This window comes from Plectropomus leopardus, chromosome 12, assembly GCF_026936395.1.
Source record: "Plectropomus leopardus strain MGB_pleo_1.0 chromosome 12, ASM2693639v1, whole genome shotgun sequence".
Classification (NCBI taxonomy): Eukaryota; Metazoa; Chordata; class Actinopteri; order Perciformes; family Serranidae; genus Plectropomus; species Plectropomus leopardus.
In genome coordinates, this window is record NC_142187.1 from 6,568,465 (window position 1) to 6,584,697 (window position 16,233).

At 36.5% G+C, this 16,233-nt stretch overlaps 1 protein-coding gene across 4 annotated transcripts in view; it reads right to left on the reverse strand.

The window, feature by feature from the left end:
• Positions 1-6,536: 6,536 nt before the first annotated feature.
• LOC121951285 (solute carrier family 12 member 7-like) overlaps positions 6,537-16,233 on the reverse strand; it is a 38,912-nt gene continuing 29,215 nt past the window's right edge. For 3 of the 4 annotated variants that reach the window (XM_042497551.2, XM_088085091.1, XM_088085090.1), the window contains exons 20-27: positions 16,048-16,217; positions 14,597-14,728; positions 13,424-13,531; positions 13,065-13,160; positions 10,964-11,130; positions 10,366-10,380; positions 9,929-10,062; positions 6,537-8,750 (exon numbers count right to left, since the gene is read on the reverse strand). In XM_042497551.2, coding sequence (XP_042353485.1) covers positions 8,659-8,750; positions 9,929-10,062; positions 10,366-10,380; positions 10,964-11,130; positions 13,065-13,160; positions 13,424-13,531; positions 14,597-14,728; positions 16,048-16,217 — 914 coding nt within the window. In that variant the 3' untranslated portion in view covers positions 6,537-8,658. The remainder of the gene's footprint in view (positions 8,751-9,928; positions 10,063-10,365; positions 10,381-10,963; positions 11,131-13,064; positions 13,161-13,423; positions 13,532-14,596; positions 14,729-16,047; positions 16,218-16,233) is intronic. The other variant, XM_088085092.1, reaches the window with a different exon arrangement.

Below are 16,233 nucleotides of genomic sequence, written 5' to 3' on the forward strand. Positions count from 1 at the left end.
TGTGAACTAGTTATCTTAAAGAGACAGAGAAAAACAGGTCATTATCTCACGATCAACAGCTTTGCTAAGTTTCATTTAAGTTTAACATTACATACATATGTGGACATGGACAGAGCCTTTTGTCTGTTCTCTGTGGTAATCGTCCAGATTTAGGTATGTTTTACGAAAGCTTACGGACATGAACAAAACAGAGCAGTACTACAAGAGATCATGGGGACAGTGTTGCATATTACAAGCAAGACACGATCATAGGACACAAAGTCAACACACTGGAAAAGGAAACAGTTTGTTTTAACCCCTTGAAACCGGGGCAAATAGGCTTGATTTTGTTGGGAACAGAGGAAGCAGGCAATGGGCAATTAATGCAAAAAAGGGACCAAGTCCTCTAGTTTTGCTATTTTTTTGCTAGTTTTGCTCATTTGATACAATTTTCAATACTAAGGGGGAAAATTTACATGGAGGCCATACTTTTTTTTTATCAAAAGATCAAGGCTATGACATAACAATGATGACTTTTCTTCCATTTCTTGTTAGTATCATAGAGCTGCAAAAGCTGTAGAAAGTATTAACAATAAGAGAGAATGAGAAAGAACAGTTGGTACCAGTGTATTGACACTGTGGTTAATGAGTCATTAAATTTTCACAATAGATATGAATTAATAATTTTATATTTTTAGTACACTAATCTGGTTTTCTTGTAGATTCTGCAAAGCGCAATCACAGCTGGCCACCAACATTTGATGGTGATATTCGGTTGAATTACTGTTCAGGACAACGTTTATTGTCAGTGTCAATTTGACAGAATATACTGGTGATTAATATTTCCAGTTTTTAGTTTTGGTGTTAAGTACCCATAATCCAAGATTTTCCAAACATCTCATGCCAACACGATCTTGACAGAATAATAACATTTAATCATTTAGTACTTACCTGTATTGCAGAAGATTTGTTGAATCAGCTGAGTTTTTCAAGTTGGTGCAAATTCTTGCTATCGTCATGAAGCCGGGTTCTAGAATTGTTTTAATTTGATGCTTTGCATTGCATTAAACATGGCTCCAAATATGGTAATGAGGTACTTTAAACCAAAACAACTCAAATCATATGGAAAAAGTCTTATTATCTTACACAATATACTCAAACACATTTTTTTTCATCGAAACAAGTCTCTGTTTAGAATTGAAACAAATCATTTCTGCTTTGTCTCAGAGTTTGCAGAATGTTCTCAAACTGTGAGCATTAAATGCATCAACAAGAGGTCAGATATCTGACAAAGAGGCAAACAAAACATTTCTATGGATCTATCAAACTGATAAGAATAATAAATTCACAATTGTAATATTTTTTTAACAACAGAAATACTTTTATTTTGCCCCAAGTTTTGGGCATTCGATATTTTCTAGAGATATTTTTCTACATAAAAAACATACTATCAATAAGACCTTTAAATTGTTGCATTCACATTAGATGTAACTGCAAGTGAGACACAGTGATGGAGGCATAAAACACATACCCAAATTTTAAAAGTCCTTCTGTAAAAACCTATGACTCTAATATGTCAATGAACCTGACGTCATCCAATATTCTGATTTTTGTTCTATAAATGTATGCAAGTCAGTGTATGAAAAATTGCATCATTGGCATACTTAAATATAAAATTTCAGAAAACTTGTGATAGAAAAATAAATCTTAATGTAAGTAATCAAATGTCATAGTTTAACAGTTGTGTTTATATGTTAAAATGTTACCCTATTCACTTGGAGTGTCTCTCCTTAAGCCATTGAAACCTGAGCAAATTGATTTGATAGCTTTCAAAAACATGAGGAAAAGGTAATGAGCAACTTAATAAGTGGCCCAAAAATTAGCTTGAAAGTAGAAAAAAATATGCTAGAAACTTCCCAAAAATAAGCAAAAAAAAAGGAAAATGAATAAAAAAACAATGACATAATAATACAAAAGAAAGAAAGAAGAAAGAAAAATTACTGAAAAAGTGATTAAATGTTTAAATGTCTATATATATATATGTGTGTGTGTGTATATATATACTTCTGTTGGTCATGTTCTCATGTTTTTGTTTTTTTTAAAGAAATCAAACCAACTAAACAATGCTGATACAGGTTTCAAAGGGTTAAAAGAAATCATTTATGTGTTACACAAAGGCAATTTGCTCCAGAAAAGGTCTTTTGACTCAGACGCGTAGTTTAGACAGCACCATTTGTTGGCTGGTTGCTCTCAGTGTTTATCCTGCTTTAATCAGTCAGACAAAAAATATTTTCATACCATTATAGTCACACCCTGACACTGCCACGCTGTTCTTACTGATCACACACACTGAGGCGTCAAATGACAAATACACCCATTTGTTTGAAGGCCTATTCACACGGGACTCATAGTATTAAGTATTAAATGCCTTTTTGATTAGAGTTATTAGATTATTATTATTAGAGTGGAAGTGGCCGAGTGGTGTTGGGATGGGGAGTTTGACCAGTTTCAGGGAGTTTGTTGAAAAACTGACAATCCCCTAAAAAAAACGTGTCCTATACCATTTCAGTTTTATAGAAATCAATAGACTCAAATATATGTCCCAAACACTGATCATATTTGTTTGTGTGGCCTCAGGATAACCGAGTTCAACATCATTTCTGGAGAGATATTTTAGAGAATAGATCCCAGAAACAACTGGTCCACTTAGTGCCGGACCTTTTCTCCCAAGACAACAGAGACAAAGCTCGGGGGTCAATGAGGTCAGAGGGAGTCTCAGTGAAATTATCCATGCTGTGATGTTAACAGCCGCCTTAGCAGATGCTGGAATGATAATGGCTGGGAGATAAAGAAAGGTACCCTCCCTCCCATTCCCTTCCTGAGCCACTTGTGTTCTCCATCTTTAGCTTGTCTCCCAGATAAAGCTCTGAGATAAAATAGAGAAAAGAAAAAGCAGTTTAAGCAAATCTTCAGATGTTACTGTAAGGTCATGATGTTGGAAGGTGATGGCTATGGTCACCGTCTGTATGTAGACTAAACAAAAACTGCATACATTAGGGATATATATATATATATATATATATATATATATATATATATATATATATATTATATCTTCATCAAGATAAACTTTCTAGCAAAATGTTAAGGTCAGCATGCTTATATGCTCATAGTTAAAATGAAATGTGTAACAGGTATAATGATAACATGCTCACAATCTTAATTTAGTGTGCCTTGGGTACGATTTGTAACACTAAACACAAAAAACAACTGAGGCAAATGGGAACGTTGATTGTTTTGCTGGTATTTGGTAATTAAACAAACTGTTGAACAAAATCCAATTTTGCCATGCAGAGAGCACTACAGGAAAAGTGAGAGGATGTTTCTGAGGGGGTCAAGACAACGGGAGAATCTTCAGGCTTAAAAAGACACAAAGTTTGTCCAATCAGTTAATAAGGGACCTACAGAGTGCCCCTGAGATGGCGTTTGTTTGTAGGCCATAGTGGAAGCTAACATTGCCATGGTTCCATAGTCAAAAATCCTATGGAATTTTTCCATCGGATTTTGGATTGTTGCAGAAAATACGCTTTTTGGCAAACACGTTTATGATACTTACACGTTTTGCTAAGCAAGATGATATTCAAATTAATAACACTTTTCAGATTTTTTAAGCTTAAATGCAATCACCAGATGATGCTTTGTAGTCTTGTTTAGACACTTGTTAGCCTTATTTAAGACACAAAAGCTTCAAAGTTTGTGACTGGGTATTTACTGGTGCATTTTATGTCGTAGAACAAAATGGGAGTCCTTTAAGCTTGTGTTAACTTTAGACCTTATTCCAGGCTTCTAACCACTAATCCATTCGAAAAACCCAGTGACTTTGAGACAAGAGAACCACAGGTGCTGAAATGCTAACTAATTTCTTGGTTTTATGACTCATTACTCGGGAACTCTTTTAAAAAAAATTATAGCGAATGGTCTAAAGTGCATGGTGCAAGTGCATTAAGGGTGTGTCTAATCACTTGCTAAACAAACGATGTATAATCTGGGCACAAAGTACAATGATGGCCCCCAGAACAGGCCATCTCTCGTGCTGAACCACTACTGCATGCTGCACTGAACTTAAACAACAGCAACAAGTTCTAGAGGGCTAAAATCTTGTAAAAGCTTTAGGTAGTAAAACATCCCATATTTGCAGAAAATAAGCCTCTGTGAACCCATGATTTTCCCCTCGTTTTTCACAAGCTTTGTGAATTGTTTAACACAGTGACACTTTCGGTCATTGTCTTTTTTTTTTTTTTATGTGGATCTTGGCCACTGTACAAGATTCCCATTGGGGAAACAATAAAGTGCCAAATTAAGTTAACTGTTCTCAATCTTAGCAGAAGACAGCATGTACTTTAACGTGAGCGTAAGGATCACAGACAGCGCAGACTGTAGCAGAGTTGTAGATCAGAGCATCAGACCAAGGTCGTTGTTGTTGTTGTTGTTCTGTGCGTGCTGACCCAGCTAACCGCTCTGCAGGACAAACAGGAAGCCATTTATCCAAGGCCAAATTTCTCCAAAGCTTCTTACTGCAGCTCCAAGATTGTCTTTGTTCTTTTGTGAGCCAAGAGACAATGATGATTTTTGGATTAAATTGATTTTTGGAAACTGAGCTTGGGCCAGTTACGCAACAGATGACAACAATCCAGCTCAGCTCTCATCTGGGTCACACCAGAATGGATTCCATCTGACAAGAATGTATCACTTTCTGCTATATGGCACAAATATCAGTGGTGGCAAAGCCTATAAGTAAATAAATTAAAAAAACAAAAAGAAACAATCACTGTATCAAATCAATGCTGATTTGAAGTTTCAGTTACTAAATCTGCAATAAGATGAAAAGATCAGCCATCTGAAACTTGAGCAAATTGGTGCAATTTCTTTCAAAAACATAAGAAGGTAATGAGCGACAAAAGAAATTACCCAAAAAATGAGTTAACAAAAATAAATATTAAAAAAAAAAACTTGAAATAAGAAAGTGTAAATAAATGACCTGGGAAAAATAATATAAAATCATAATTATTTCGGAGCATAATTTTAAATCTGTAATTATGATAACTACACATATAGTTTTACCTAGATTTTTATTATTACTATTATTGCTATAATAATAATAACAACAACAACAATAATAATAATAATAATAATAATAATAATAATAATAATAGTTATTATTATTATTATTATTATTATTATTATTATTAGTAGTAGTAGTAGTAGTAGTAGTAGTATTATTAGTATTATTATTATTATTATTGTTAGCATTATTAGTATTATTAGTATTATTATTATTATGAAATTGCACCAATTCACTCCAGGTTTCAAAGGGTTTAGAAGATGAGTTGAGATGAATAGAGGGCAATCAGAGAAATCACGGTGGTCTAAATGTGACCAACCACTTGGCTTCATTTCCTCTTTCGTTTCCTGTGTATACCAACATCCTGCTTACATGATTTCTTGCCTTTTTCCTGCGTGTCTAAAGATGTATGTTTCATGTCATGTTATGGGAGTTTCCAGCCAAGTCTGAACAAACACTGATTGTGGGCCAGCTCATTATATGGGTCATAATTTATCAGCACTAATGGTCTGGATAGAGATGAAAAGAGTGTGCAATCTTCTCTGATTTAAACCTGAAACTCATTTTAAAACAATGTTATTTACAGCATCCATTGATTGTGATATCAGGATGTCAGTTTCAGTCATTTTTGCTTTCAAGCCAGACTTCCATTAACCAGTAATAAATTTTTACCTTTTAGTTTAGATTAGGACCCACATGTAGAGCCGTAGGTAGGGAGGTGAGCATAACAAAAGGCGAGCTTTAACGCTCTGAAACAACTTTTCTGGTGGTGCTTTCAGATGCTTTTCACAAGTATTTTAACCTTTGAACCTTGAGCAAACTGATGTGATTTCTCTTTTATAAGCATGGGGGAAAAGGCAGTGCACAACTTGATAAGAAATATTCAACAAATTGCAAGAAATCAGTAAATTTAGAAAAATATTTTGAAAAAAAAGCTAAAAATGTCTAGGGAAAAAGAAAAAAGCTAGGGAAAAAATTTCAGAATGATCATAATTACTTATTTAAATAATTTTGAAGAATTATTAGATTTCTTAGATTTTTTTTATCATTGTTATTTATTTATTTTTGGCTTTTGCCTTTCTTTAGATAGGACAGCTAAAGTGTGGAAAGGAAGGTGAGAGGGGAAGACACGCAGCGAGGAGCTGCAAGCTGGAATCGACAGCAGGCCTCTAATCATGGGTTACCCAATCCACCAAGTGAGCAACCAGGCACCCCAGAATTATTTTAATTTTTTAAGCACTTTTTCCAATCCTTTATTTATTTATTTATTTATTTTAATTTGTTTTGTTTCTTTGTTTTGTGTGATGATTTTCTGCATTAATCTCCATGTATTTTTCTTCTACCTTTTGACTTATTTCTTGTTTTTTTTTTTTGGTGATTATTTCTTTTGTTGCTTAATGGCTTATTCATAAGTTTTTGAAAGAAATCAAGCCAATTTGCTCAGGTTTCAAAGGTTTAATGCACCTGACAAAACCTCCAAAACACACAGGCAGCAAAACTCAACAACAAAAAAGAAGAACCAAAACTTAGCTGATAATAAACCAAGGCGTCATGATGTAAGCAGGGATGATCTCAGGGAAGAAATCCAGCATGAAACACGAAAGACCAGGCAGGACAAAGCAGGGAGCGACACTCTGAATACAGGGATGAACACAGATAGACTAATCACAGAACAAGACACAGCTGGAGGTGGGCAAGAAGTAAAGTAAGACAGATGCATGAAGAGTTTGACTTTCAAAGTAAAACACGATCAGACTACAACAAAACTTAGGATCATAACACTATATTGGTTAATTCTTAAGAAAAAAAAAGGCGCAAAAATGAGGTTAAGTAGACACCAACAGGCCTTTTCTTTTAGTCTGGCACTCCACTGACTCAATCAGCTGTCCAATTCAATGTGGTGACATTTTATTGTGTTATGATGCACTGTGCAAAAGTCTAAGGCCACCATAGCTTTGTTGTTTTAGTGTTGTTTTAGCAAAGTTGTAATGAAAATATCTTTCTATCTATCAATCCATCCATCCATTCATCCATCCATCCACCCATATCAGCTCTGAACAAGGTCTGCCCATCCAGTGCACTAACTTGATCTGGGATGTTAGGGGTTAACCAGGTGTCTGTGAAGATGTGCAGCAAGCAGTCTCTGATTTTCTGTTGCTGAGTGAGCCTCAATTGCATTTCATCCACTTTATTCTCCTGCAGATCAGACATTAGCCAGAGGAAGTCTTGGTAGAGGAGCAGCTCTCAGTCCAAGTCGGGTCAGCCTTGCCCTGATGCCGGCTCCCTCTCTTTGTCTGGCACTTTCGGTTTCGTTTCTCCCCTCTGGTCTGACTGGCTGCTCGGCATATGCAGCTGGTGGAGATCCACTTATGGTCTTGCATTCAGTCCAAAACCCACACAGCTTTTCCTGATGTTGATAAGTGCTTCTCTATCATAGAAAAGTTGTGATTCAGCAAAAAAGTAGCAAGGATTTGAGGAGCTACTGGCTGCTGCATCTACATTCGCTGCGGTCCAACTTCATCCAACAAAGACAGCAGACTATTATTATTACTTAGTACTTTTTACACATAAAGACTCAGAGTTGAGAACTTTTTTGGCTTGTTTAATTAGTGTGTCTTTTTTTGTTGAACTAACACATGACACACTGCTTAACTAAAATAGTGTTAAAATTATAGAATTAATAGAAATACTAAATGAAAACACTACTTTATAGTCACATGTGCACCTTAACAGTTTGCTCCGATACAAACAAATACATCAATATTTAAAATGTACTAAAATGCTAAAATCGTAAAAGTTGCATTCTCTTTGTTGCATTTTCGCTATCTCTTCCTTTTGTATCACACTAATGTTTTTGGTGACAACAAAAACAGTTACAACCAATACTGCCACATTTGCCCTTTAACAGTCCTGATTGTAATCAATGGGAGTTTGGCTTTAACTTCTGACAGAAGGCAGTTATGCGAGGGAAACATGATATTCTGTACAAAAACATCATCCCATGATCCAGAGTCAGTGCTTGTCAATTATCAAAGAAACAAAAGTTTCATCAAAGGTGCTATGTTCGCTATGATAGCATCCCTCATTGAAACCAGCGAGCAAGTTTCCAGCTACCACAATCAGTGAAATGCTAAAAATGACAACAAGCTATAGTTTGTGTTCTTCCTCTAACAAGTGCCTGGTGACACAATATGACATTGAAATGAAAGCTCTTTCAGAAAACAGTTAAACCGAGAAAATAACCTCTCAGCCGTTCAGCCAAACAGTTTTCATTTTGCAGTGTTTAGATTTGCTGGAGTTAAGGAGTCCCAGGAAGAGAAGGAGGGGGTGTAGAGACCTTCTGTGCCCCAAACGTTGCACTGTGGTCAAGCCGGGCTGCAGGTAGACTCCCCTGTCTTTCCTCGTGACCATGGTCCTTCTTTTCTTGAATGACAGTGTGAGAGTACTGTACTTCCTCTTTCCAACATCTTTATCCATGTCCCATTGTCCTCTTGGGTCCTACTGTCCAACAGTGTATCTATCCAGTGCCCTTCCAAACAACTAGGAACTTTTTGGTGCTAGGAGTAGATGGTAATGACCTCCCGACCTCCTCCACGAACCAACAACACACGGTCGAGACCATCCATGAGGACTTCAAGGAACTCCATGTCTGAGAGACACATTCTGGTTAAGGACATACCAGTTTTAGATCTGTCAGCTCGTAGAGTGGTTGCTACTATAGACTGTATATAAAGATGGACAACATGACTGCTCTCCCAAAGTGAAGCTTTTCAGTCTCGATCGCCCTCAGGTGTCTGACTGCAGTATAGGTCATAAAGCCCCTCCTCTGTGTTAGTGAATGGGGCGCAGGCCAAACTAAGAACTCAAATTACACGCCAAATAAATTTCTCCCAAAGATGGTTTCTGTTGCTAAAGGTAGTTCTCATCACCCTGATGTTTGTTTAAGTGATTGTTTTATAAGTTTGGTTTTAATAGTTATTAAATTATAAAAAAGGGGGCTTTTCCGCCATGATAGACAGTTGGTTGGTCTCGAATACTGGTCTCCTGGGTCAAGCCCCGTGCTTGTTAGACCCATTCACGCACCTCTAACCCACACTAAGTAAACTTTTGCTCTCTTTAAACTATACCCATTTCTCTGAGCATCTTATAATGACACAGATGGGTTTACATTGGAGATTTTGGAAAGCCTTGTATGTGTAATACAAAAGCCTAAGGGTGTCTCCATGTATTTTGACCCCCTGGTTTGTCTGAAACAGACGCTAAAGAAAGCCTCCATGTATTTTGATGACCTGGTTTGTCTCATACAGATTCTTTAGGGTGTCTCTGTGTATTTTGGCTGCCTGGTTTGTCTCATATATGTATAAGCCAAAGTGTATCTCTGTTTATTTTGACGGCCTGGTTTGTCTCATACAGATGCCAAAGTGACTCTCTGTGTTTTATGATGCCCTGGTTGTGAGACCACCTCTATTGTGCACCGATCATAACATGTTTTGTCTTGTTTAAGAAATCCCAAAACAATAACTTTTGGTTTAAGGCACATAACCTTTAACTGAAGTCTTCATTACGCTTCAGCTTTCTAAAGACCTCTGGGACTATGCCAGCTGTTTTGAAGTTTTTATGCTAAGCTAAGCTAGGCTAAGCTAACCGCCTCTTGTCTCTAGCTTGAAATTTTTCGCATTGTCATGTTTGATTTCATCATCTAACTTTTGGCAAGAAAGTAAATAAGCCTATTTCCCAAAATGTTAAACCATTCCTTCAGTATAGCCACATTTTTTTCACTGACTGATCATTTGACTTGTCGACTAAATGGCTGATGAAAAAGGATACAGTTCTCATCCCCTTTCCTGCTCTTTGGTGGGCCCGGCATGTTGAGCAGCACCAGCTGTGAATCCTGAGAATTCTTGACCACCACCTCATTCAGCTTCACAGCTGTGTGCATCCTCCGCACGTTGGACTGGTTGCTACGTTAAATCACAGACATTAACAAAATCACCAGTTATCCTGCCATTTCTTGCAAAGTCAGAGGTCTGGTTCAGTATGATCCTCTAAATCAGAATTCTAAAAAAAGCACAGTATGATTGATTGGGAATCTAAAGATCTTGTGGGCAAAAACAGAACAAAAACACACACAGCTTCCACATTAGTCATCATGCAAACTGAACTGGTGATCCATCACACAAAAGCATGCTGACACGTATTCTCACACCACACATGCACAGAGGTCATGCACATGCAAACAAAAACTAAAATATTAAGTGACTTACAGATTCTCCCATTCACTAGAGGAGGGAGCAAAAAACAAGATATTCAATCATTAAGATAATAACATGAGTTAATAAGATACTTATTATTTATTTTTTGCAAGATCTTAAAGCAACAGTGTGTGGGATTTAGCGGCATTTAATAATAAGGACTACAGATAGCAACCAGCCGAAACTTCGAGAATCATGGTGGTGCAACATGAAGGACTTCATGGATGAGGACCTGCTCCTTGTGTACATATAAACAGCTCATTTTAAGGTAACGAAAACAAGATACTTTTTTTTAAAGTGATTATACATGAAAGAAAAAATACTTCTAATTTTCCATTTCTGTCAGTAAACCTTGCACTCTGGGCCTCTAAGTCATTATTTTAGATTATCTAGATAAGTGTTAGCACTCCTCTGCCATTAAAAAAAATTACAAGCACACAAACTGAGATAAAATAAAACATAATCAAAGTAAAAATATCAAACTAAACAAATAGATCATACTGTTTAGCACTGATTTGAGTATAAATATAATGTATGACATATTGGGCACTATAATAAAATTGGGGAGTGAATCTCTAAGATTTTTTGCTGTGAGGCTGGATTTACTTACGGTTTCATATTAAACATGTCTTTTACTCCCATGGTTTCTCTGTGTCTGTTCCTCTCATTGATCAGTTTGTCTTTTGTCCAGGTCATGTGGACACGATCTGGTGTGGCACCTGCAGCTTTGTCATTCGCAGAATGAGACGCCGTGTTCCGGTCGTGGATTAGCTGGGCCTAAACGTAGGACAGGTCACATGATGACAACTTAATTATGGGTTCTACACCACGTTGCGTCCTCCCTAATTTCTATTAATAAAACATTGTATTTTCCTAATTAAACCCTTTATAGTGCACTCAAAAGATCAAACTCTCTCTGGTAGCTCTTAACACTAATATGATTTTACAACCTTTCTTCAGTTGAATTTTAACTTAGTATAAATGCACTTTTTTTTAACCACAATACAACATGTCATTTCAAATATGTCATTGTTTTACAGTTATGAGGGACATGAGAATATGAGAAGATGTAGATGCAGTTATTTTTAAGGCAGTCAGGTGATCGACAGGTTTACGGCGATGACAGAACATGCAGGAAAAGAACGCAGAAACACACAACACTGTCTTTTAAATGGTACACAGTGAACCTCCTGCTCTGTTTCTGTGATCTCCTTGAAAGACGTCCTCCTGTGCTCATTGTGCACAATAATGCAATGACTAAAAATTAACATGCGTGCCTAAAAATGACAGCCAATGATTTTTCACTCAGGTGTGACCTCTATTTGACGAGTTAGGAGTGAGACTGAGTTGTGAATCCCCCTGAAGGAAATTGTGATTTGTCATATTGAGCTATATAAATAAAACTGACTTGTCTGGACAATAGAAAAAAAATTATTTGTATTCTATAACGGTGAGTTTCTAGCATTAGATGTTACATTGCTTCCCAACTTAGCCATGAAAAATGTTAACCATATCACTTATTATACTATTAAGTGGTAGGCAAAAACCTTTCTCCCTCCATATCAGCAATTGCACTATTTGTTCTCCTCCTCAAGTGGTCAAACACATTAAGTCAAGGGAAAACAGGTCATTGCATTGCATGCTGTCCAAACATACATTAAGGTCTGCACATATTACAGTCAAACAGCTGCCTTGATATATATAAAGCAAGTGGGAATAAAATCCAAATTATACTTGACTATTCCACTACTGGTTAGTAACGGCAGGATGACAATCCTGAAAAACCCAAAAAACTGCTGTTGTTGCTATAAATCCTTTGAAACCTGAGCAATTCCATTGATTTCTTTCAAAAACATTGGAAAAAGGCAATGAGCAAAGACAGAAGAAATCATTTTAAAAATTAGCACGAAACATTAGTAAAATTACCTGAAAAAAAGATTGATGAAATAAATAAATAAATACATTTATTTTTAAAAATTAAATCTCAATTTGAAATAATATAAAATTAATGTTTAAAAGAAAAGGGAAAAAAAGTTAAAAAATGACAAAGGAAATGACCTGGAAAAATTGTCATAATTTTGTCACATAATTTTAATTATGATCCTTCTAAATATATATTTGTTTCCCAAGCCCTTTTCTTTTATCCCTAGACATTTTTCCCTAGCTTTTAATTTTTTTTCTAAATCTACAAATTTCTTGCAATTTATGGAACATTTATTACTATGTTGCTCAGTGCCTTTTCCCCCCATATTTTTTTTTAAAGAAATCGCACAAATTTTCTAAATTTTCTTTTAAATACATATGAAAGGCGTCTGAAAGCAGCACAAGAAAAGTGCTCCAGGTTTCAAAGGGTTAAATAAAAACATAATCCACAACATTTTGATCCATTTTTGTCTGTTAGAAAGGGAAATGGTGTAGTAGTTAGTAATGCAGCAGCAGCAGGTTGATTGGAAATATCTGGAGTCTCTGTAGACCTCCAGCACTGAGAGTCTTTGTCTTCCTCTAGTGGCAGCTTTTGGTCTCTGCCCAGTCAACATGTCCCCAACAGAGACTGAAGAGAGAACAGCAAACACACTAAGGCTGAACATCACCGTCAGAAACATCGCAGCTGTTATGAATGGATTATGTTAAGAGAAAGGATGGCATGATAAATGGAGGGACCAATGGCATCGTGATTGGTTACTATGGGTCGTTTTGGTCGCTGTGGCTACCTCATCTTCTGGTATGCTCAGGGTGTAGAGTGAAGGGAAACATGATGTCTTCTTCCTCTTTATGGAGCCGCGTGACACGTCTGTGATGCTCTGAATCTGAGCCCGGGGTTTAATCACAAAGCGGGATTGGAGGAAAGGTTCAAAGGTCAACAACGGCAGAACAGAGCATAAGCGGTTTTACCTCACCTTTCTCTTTGGGTGGAGGACATCTGCATCAGTTTAGCTCACATCTTGCTATTGTTGGTTAGAAAATGTCCTTATAATGTTTTTTGTAATGACACGTAAGTCATGGGTGTTGAGCCTGAAGTTTTTGTCAGATTTTTGAACAGTGCGATGTAATGATGGTAGAGTCACAGTACCTCTCTCTCCCTCTCGGTGCGAGACAGCTGCATCTGTTTGAGCATGTCCGACCTCTGCTCCATCATCAGCGTCTTCTCATAGGTGAAGGCTGAGATGTCGCTATCATGCTAGAGGGACACATAAAACACACTTACAGTTATCTGATGCATTTGCTGTAGCTGCTGTTCTCATCAAGGGCATAATCAGGTAGCTTTTTTTTAATATTATTATTACATTTATAATATTAAAACAATAATCAAAAGATGCACCATATTACCACACATCACAAACCATCAACAAACCACAAACAGATGCCACAAAACAAGTGAAAAAACACAAAGACACTATTACTTAAAAACAAGAAACAAAAACACAGTCATCATGATCATCAGTCTTTTAATGTGTTCCATTTTCTTTCAAAGTCCTTAATTGTTCCCTGTTTATTTGTAATAATGCCCTCTAACCTAAAATAATGTTTCAAATAAAGAGAGAAAATTAGGGGATGGAAATCAGTTTAAAAAAAAAATCCCTTACCCTATAAAATAAATATTTAAAATACTTGGACATCAATTTCTTAATTCACCAAGTATTATTGTTTGAGGGCACATTTATTAAAAATAGGAACCATAAAGCCATTTTTTCCAGGTCATCCAAAATGTCACCACATGTGGACAGAACCAAAAGACTCCCACTTCCAACCCCAAAATGAAAAGCATTTTTCTCGTGAAATTATTGTGATTTAGTATCTATAATAGAATTAAAAGTTAGATTATACAGCTGTCGCCATGGCAAAGGGTTATCGAAAATTCCCAAAGTTGGTTTCTGTCATTTTAATAGTTCTTATCACACTGATGTTTGTTCACGTCTTCATTTTTCTGATAAATTTAGTGTTAATTAGTGAATTATTTAGAAAGGGGGTGTGACATCATGACTGACAGCTGTGTATGATTGTTGTAAGTTGGGCAGGTGTTTGGGAAGGGCGTCAATACCGCAGCCTCAACCGCTAATCACTACTGCACAGACTCTGGCTCCAAATCACATCACTTGAGCAAGATGGCAGCATCTATATTTTGGATATTTTGGCTTAATTTCTGTACAGTGGAAGTAGAGACAAATGGTTCATCTTAATACACAGTCTATGGGTAAGAGACAGACACAACAAAATGAATTGACTGAAATGCAAAGAGTCTCACCATCTCCACCACCTCCACCTCTGCATCCAGCCGTAGATGATAGAGAAACATCTGCAGGTCTTTCTTCATCTGGATGGAGTTGTCATCCATTTGGGCCACGGTGAAGATTCGCATTTTACATTTCCTCCATACCTGCCGAATGAGAACATGTATCAGTATCAGCACGGTTACACACAGTTAACCTTTTGAAACCTGGAGCGACATCACTTTCCGTGTGCTGCTCTCAGATGTCTGTCACAAGTATTTAAACCTTTGAACCCTGAGCACATTGGTGGAATTTCTTTCAAAAACATGGGAAAAAAGGCAATGAACAACTTGAAAAAGAAATGTTATACAAATTTCAAGAAATTAGAGGATATTTAAAAAAAAAAAACAAAAAAACAAAAAACAGGATAAAATGCCTAGGGAAGAAAGAAAAAAGCTGGGAAAAAAACTCTATAAATTATCTAAATTATCATGATTACATATTCAAAATTATGTTACAGAATTGTTACTTTTTTATAATATTATTATAATGGTAGGTCATTTAATTTTTTTTAATTCATTTTTATTTATTTATTTATCTTTGTTTTTCAGGCATTGTTTTAAATATATATATTATATAATTCCAAAACAATTGCTCATTTGGTTGTTCATTGCCTCTTTTTCAGTGTTTCTGAAAGAAATTAAGGAAATTAATTTAATTAATTTTAAGGTGTCAAAGGGTTAATAGCAACAGCAACAGCTTTTTGGGTCGTTCCATCCTGTTGTTACTAACCAGTGGTGATTGAAATAGTCAAATGTGATTTGGATTTTATTCACACTTTGGTAATTTTCTTGCACTTATTCTAATTTCTTGCTAATTTTTGGGCCAGTTCTGCTTTTGTTGCTCACTGCCCTCTTCCCATGTTTTTGAAAGACATCAAGCCAATTTACTTAGGTTTCAAAGGGTTAAACTGCCAATACACGAGCATTTGATCCTATCTGTGACCTTCCCTTGACATGACAGCAAGAAATTCAGCAATAATGCAGCTGTGTGAAGCATGACAACATCCATTAATTTATTAATAGTGACGACTGCCACTATAGTGACATGGTTTGTCAGGCTGCACTACATGGCAATTCCTATTTTATGGCACAAACAGAAGCTGCTTTATAGAAGAGGACAAGACAACATTATGTTTATGTCCACATGGTGTTAAAATTTTTAGAGTATGAGGATTAAAGGCTGGTGAATTAAACCACTTAATGTTAGGGTCAACATTAGGGCAAAGTTGAAGAAGATCATAGACTCACCAATGGCACACTGATTTTGTTTTTATTTATTCTGTATGTTTTACTGGCTTTAATCAATTTTGTTTTGGTCTCTGTTAAGCCTCTTTGAGTATTGTGAAAGGTGCACTATTAATAAAATGTACACACACACACACACACACACACACACACACACACACACACACACACACACACACCTTGTGTTGACTCAGTAAAAATGGCAGCAGCATGAGCAGTCCACCATCATGTACGATCCACCACACATCGATGGTTCCCTCCTTCAGACGCTCCTGGTTACTGGGGAAATGGTCGATGTTCTTAGCGACCAGCAGAGCCTGATGAGCTGCCGTCGTCTCTCTCACCGTCTCTGCAGACAGAGAGGG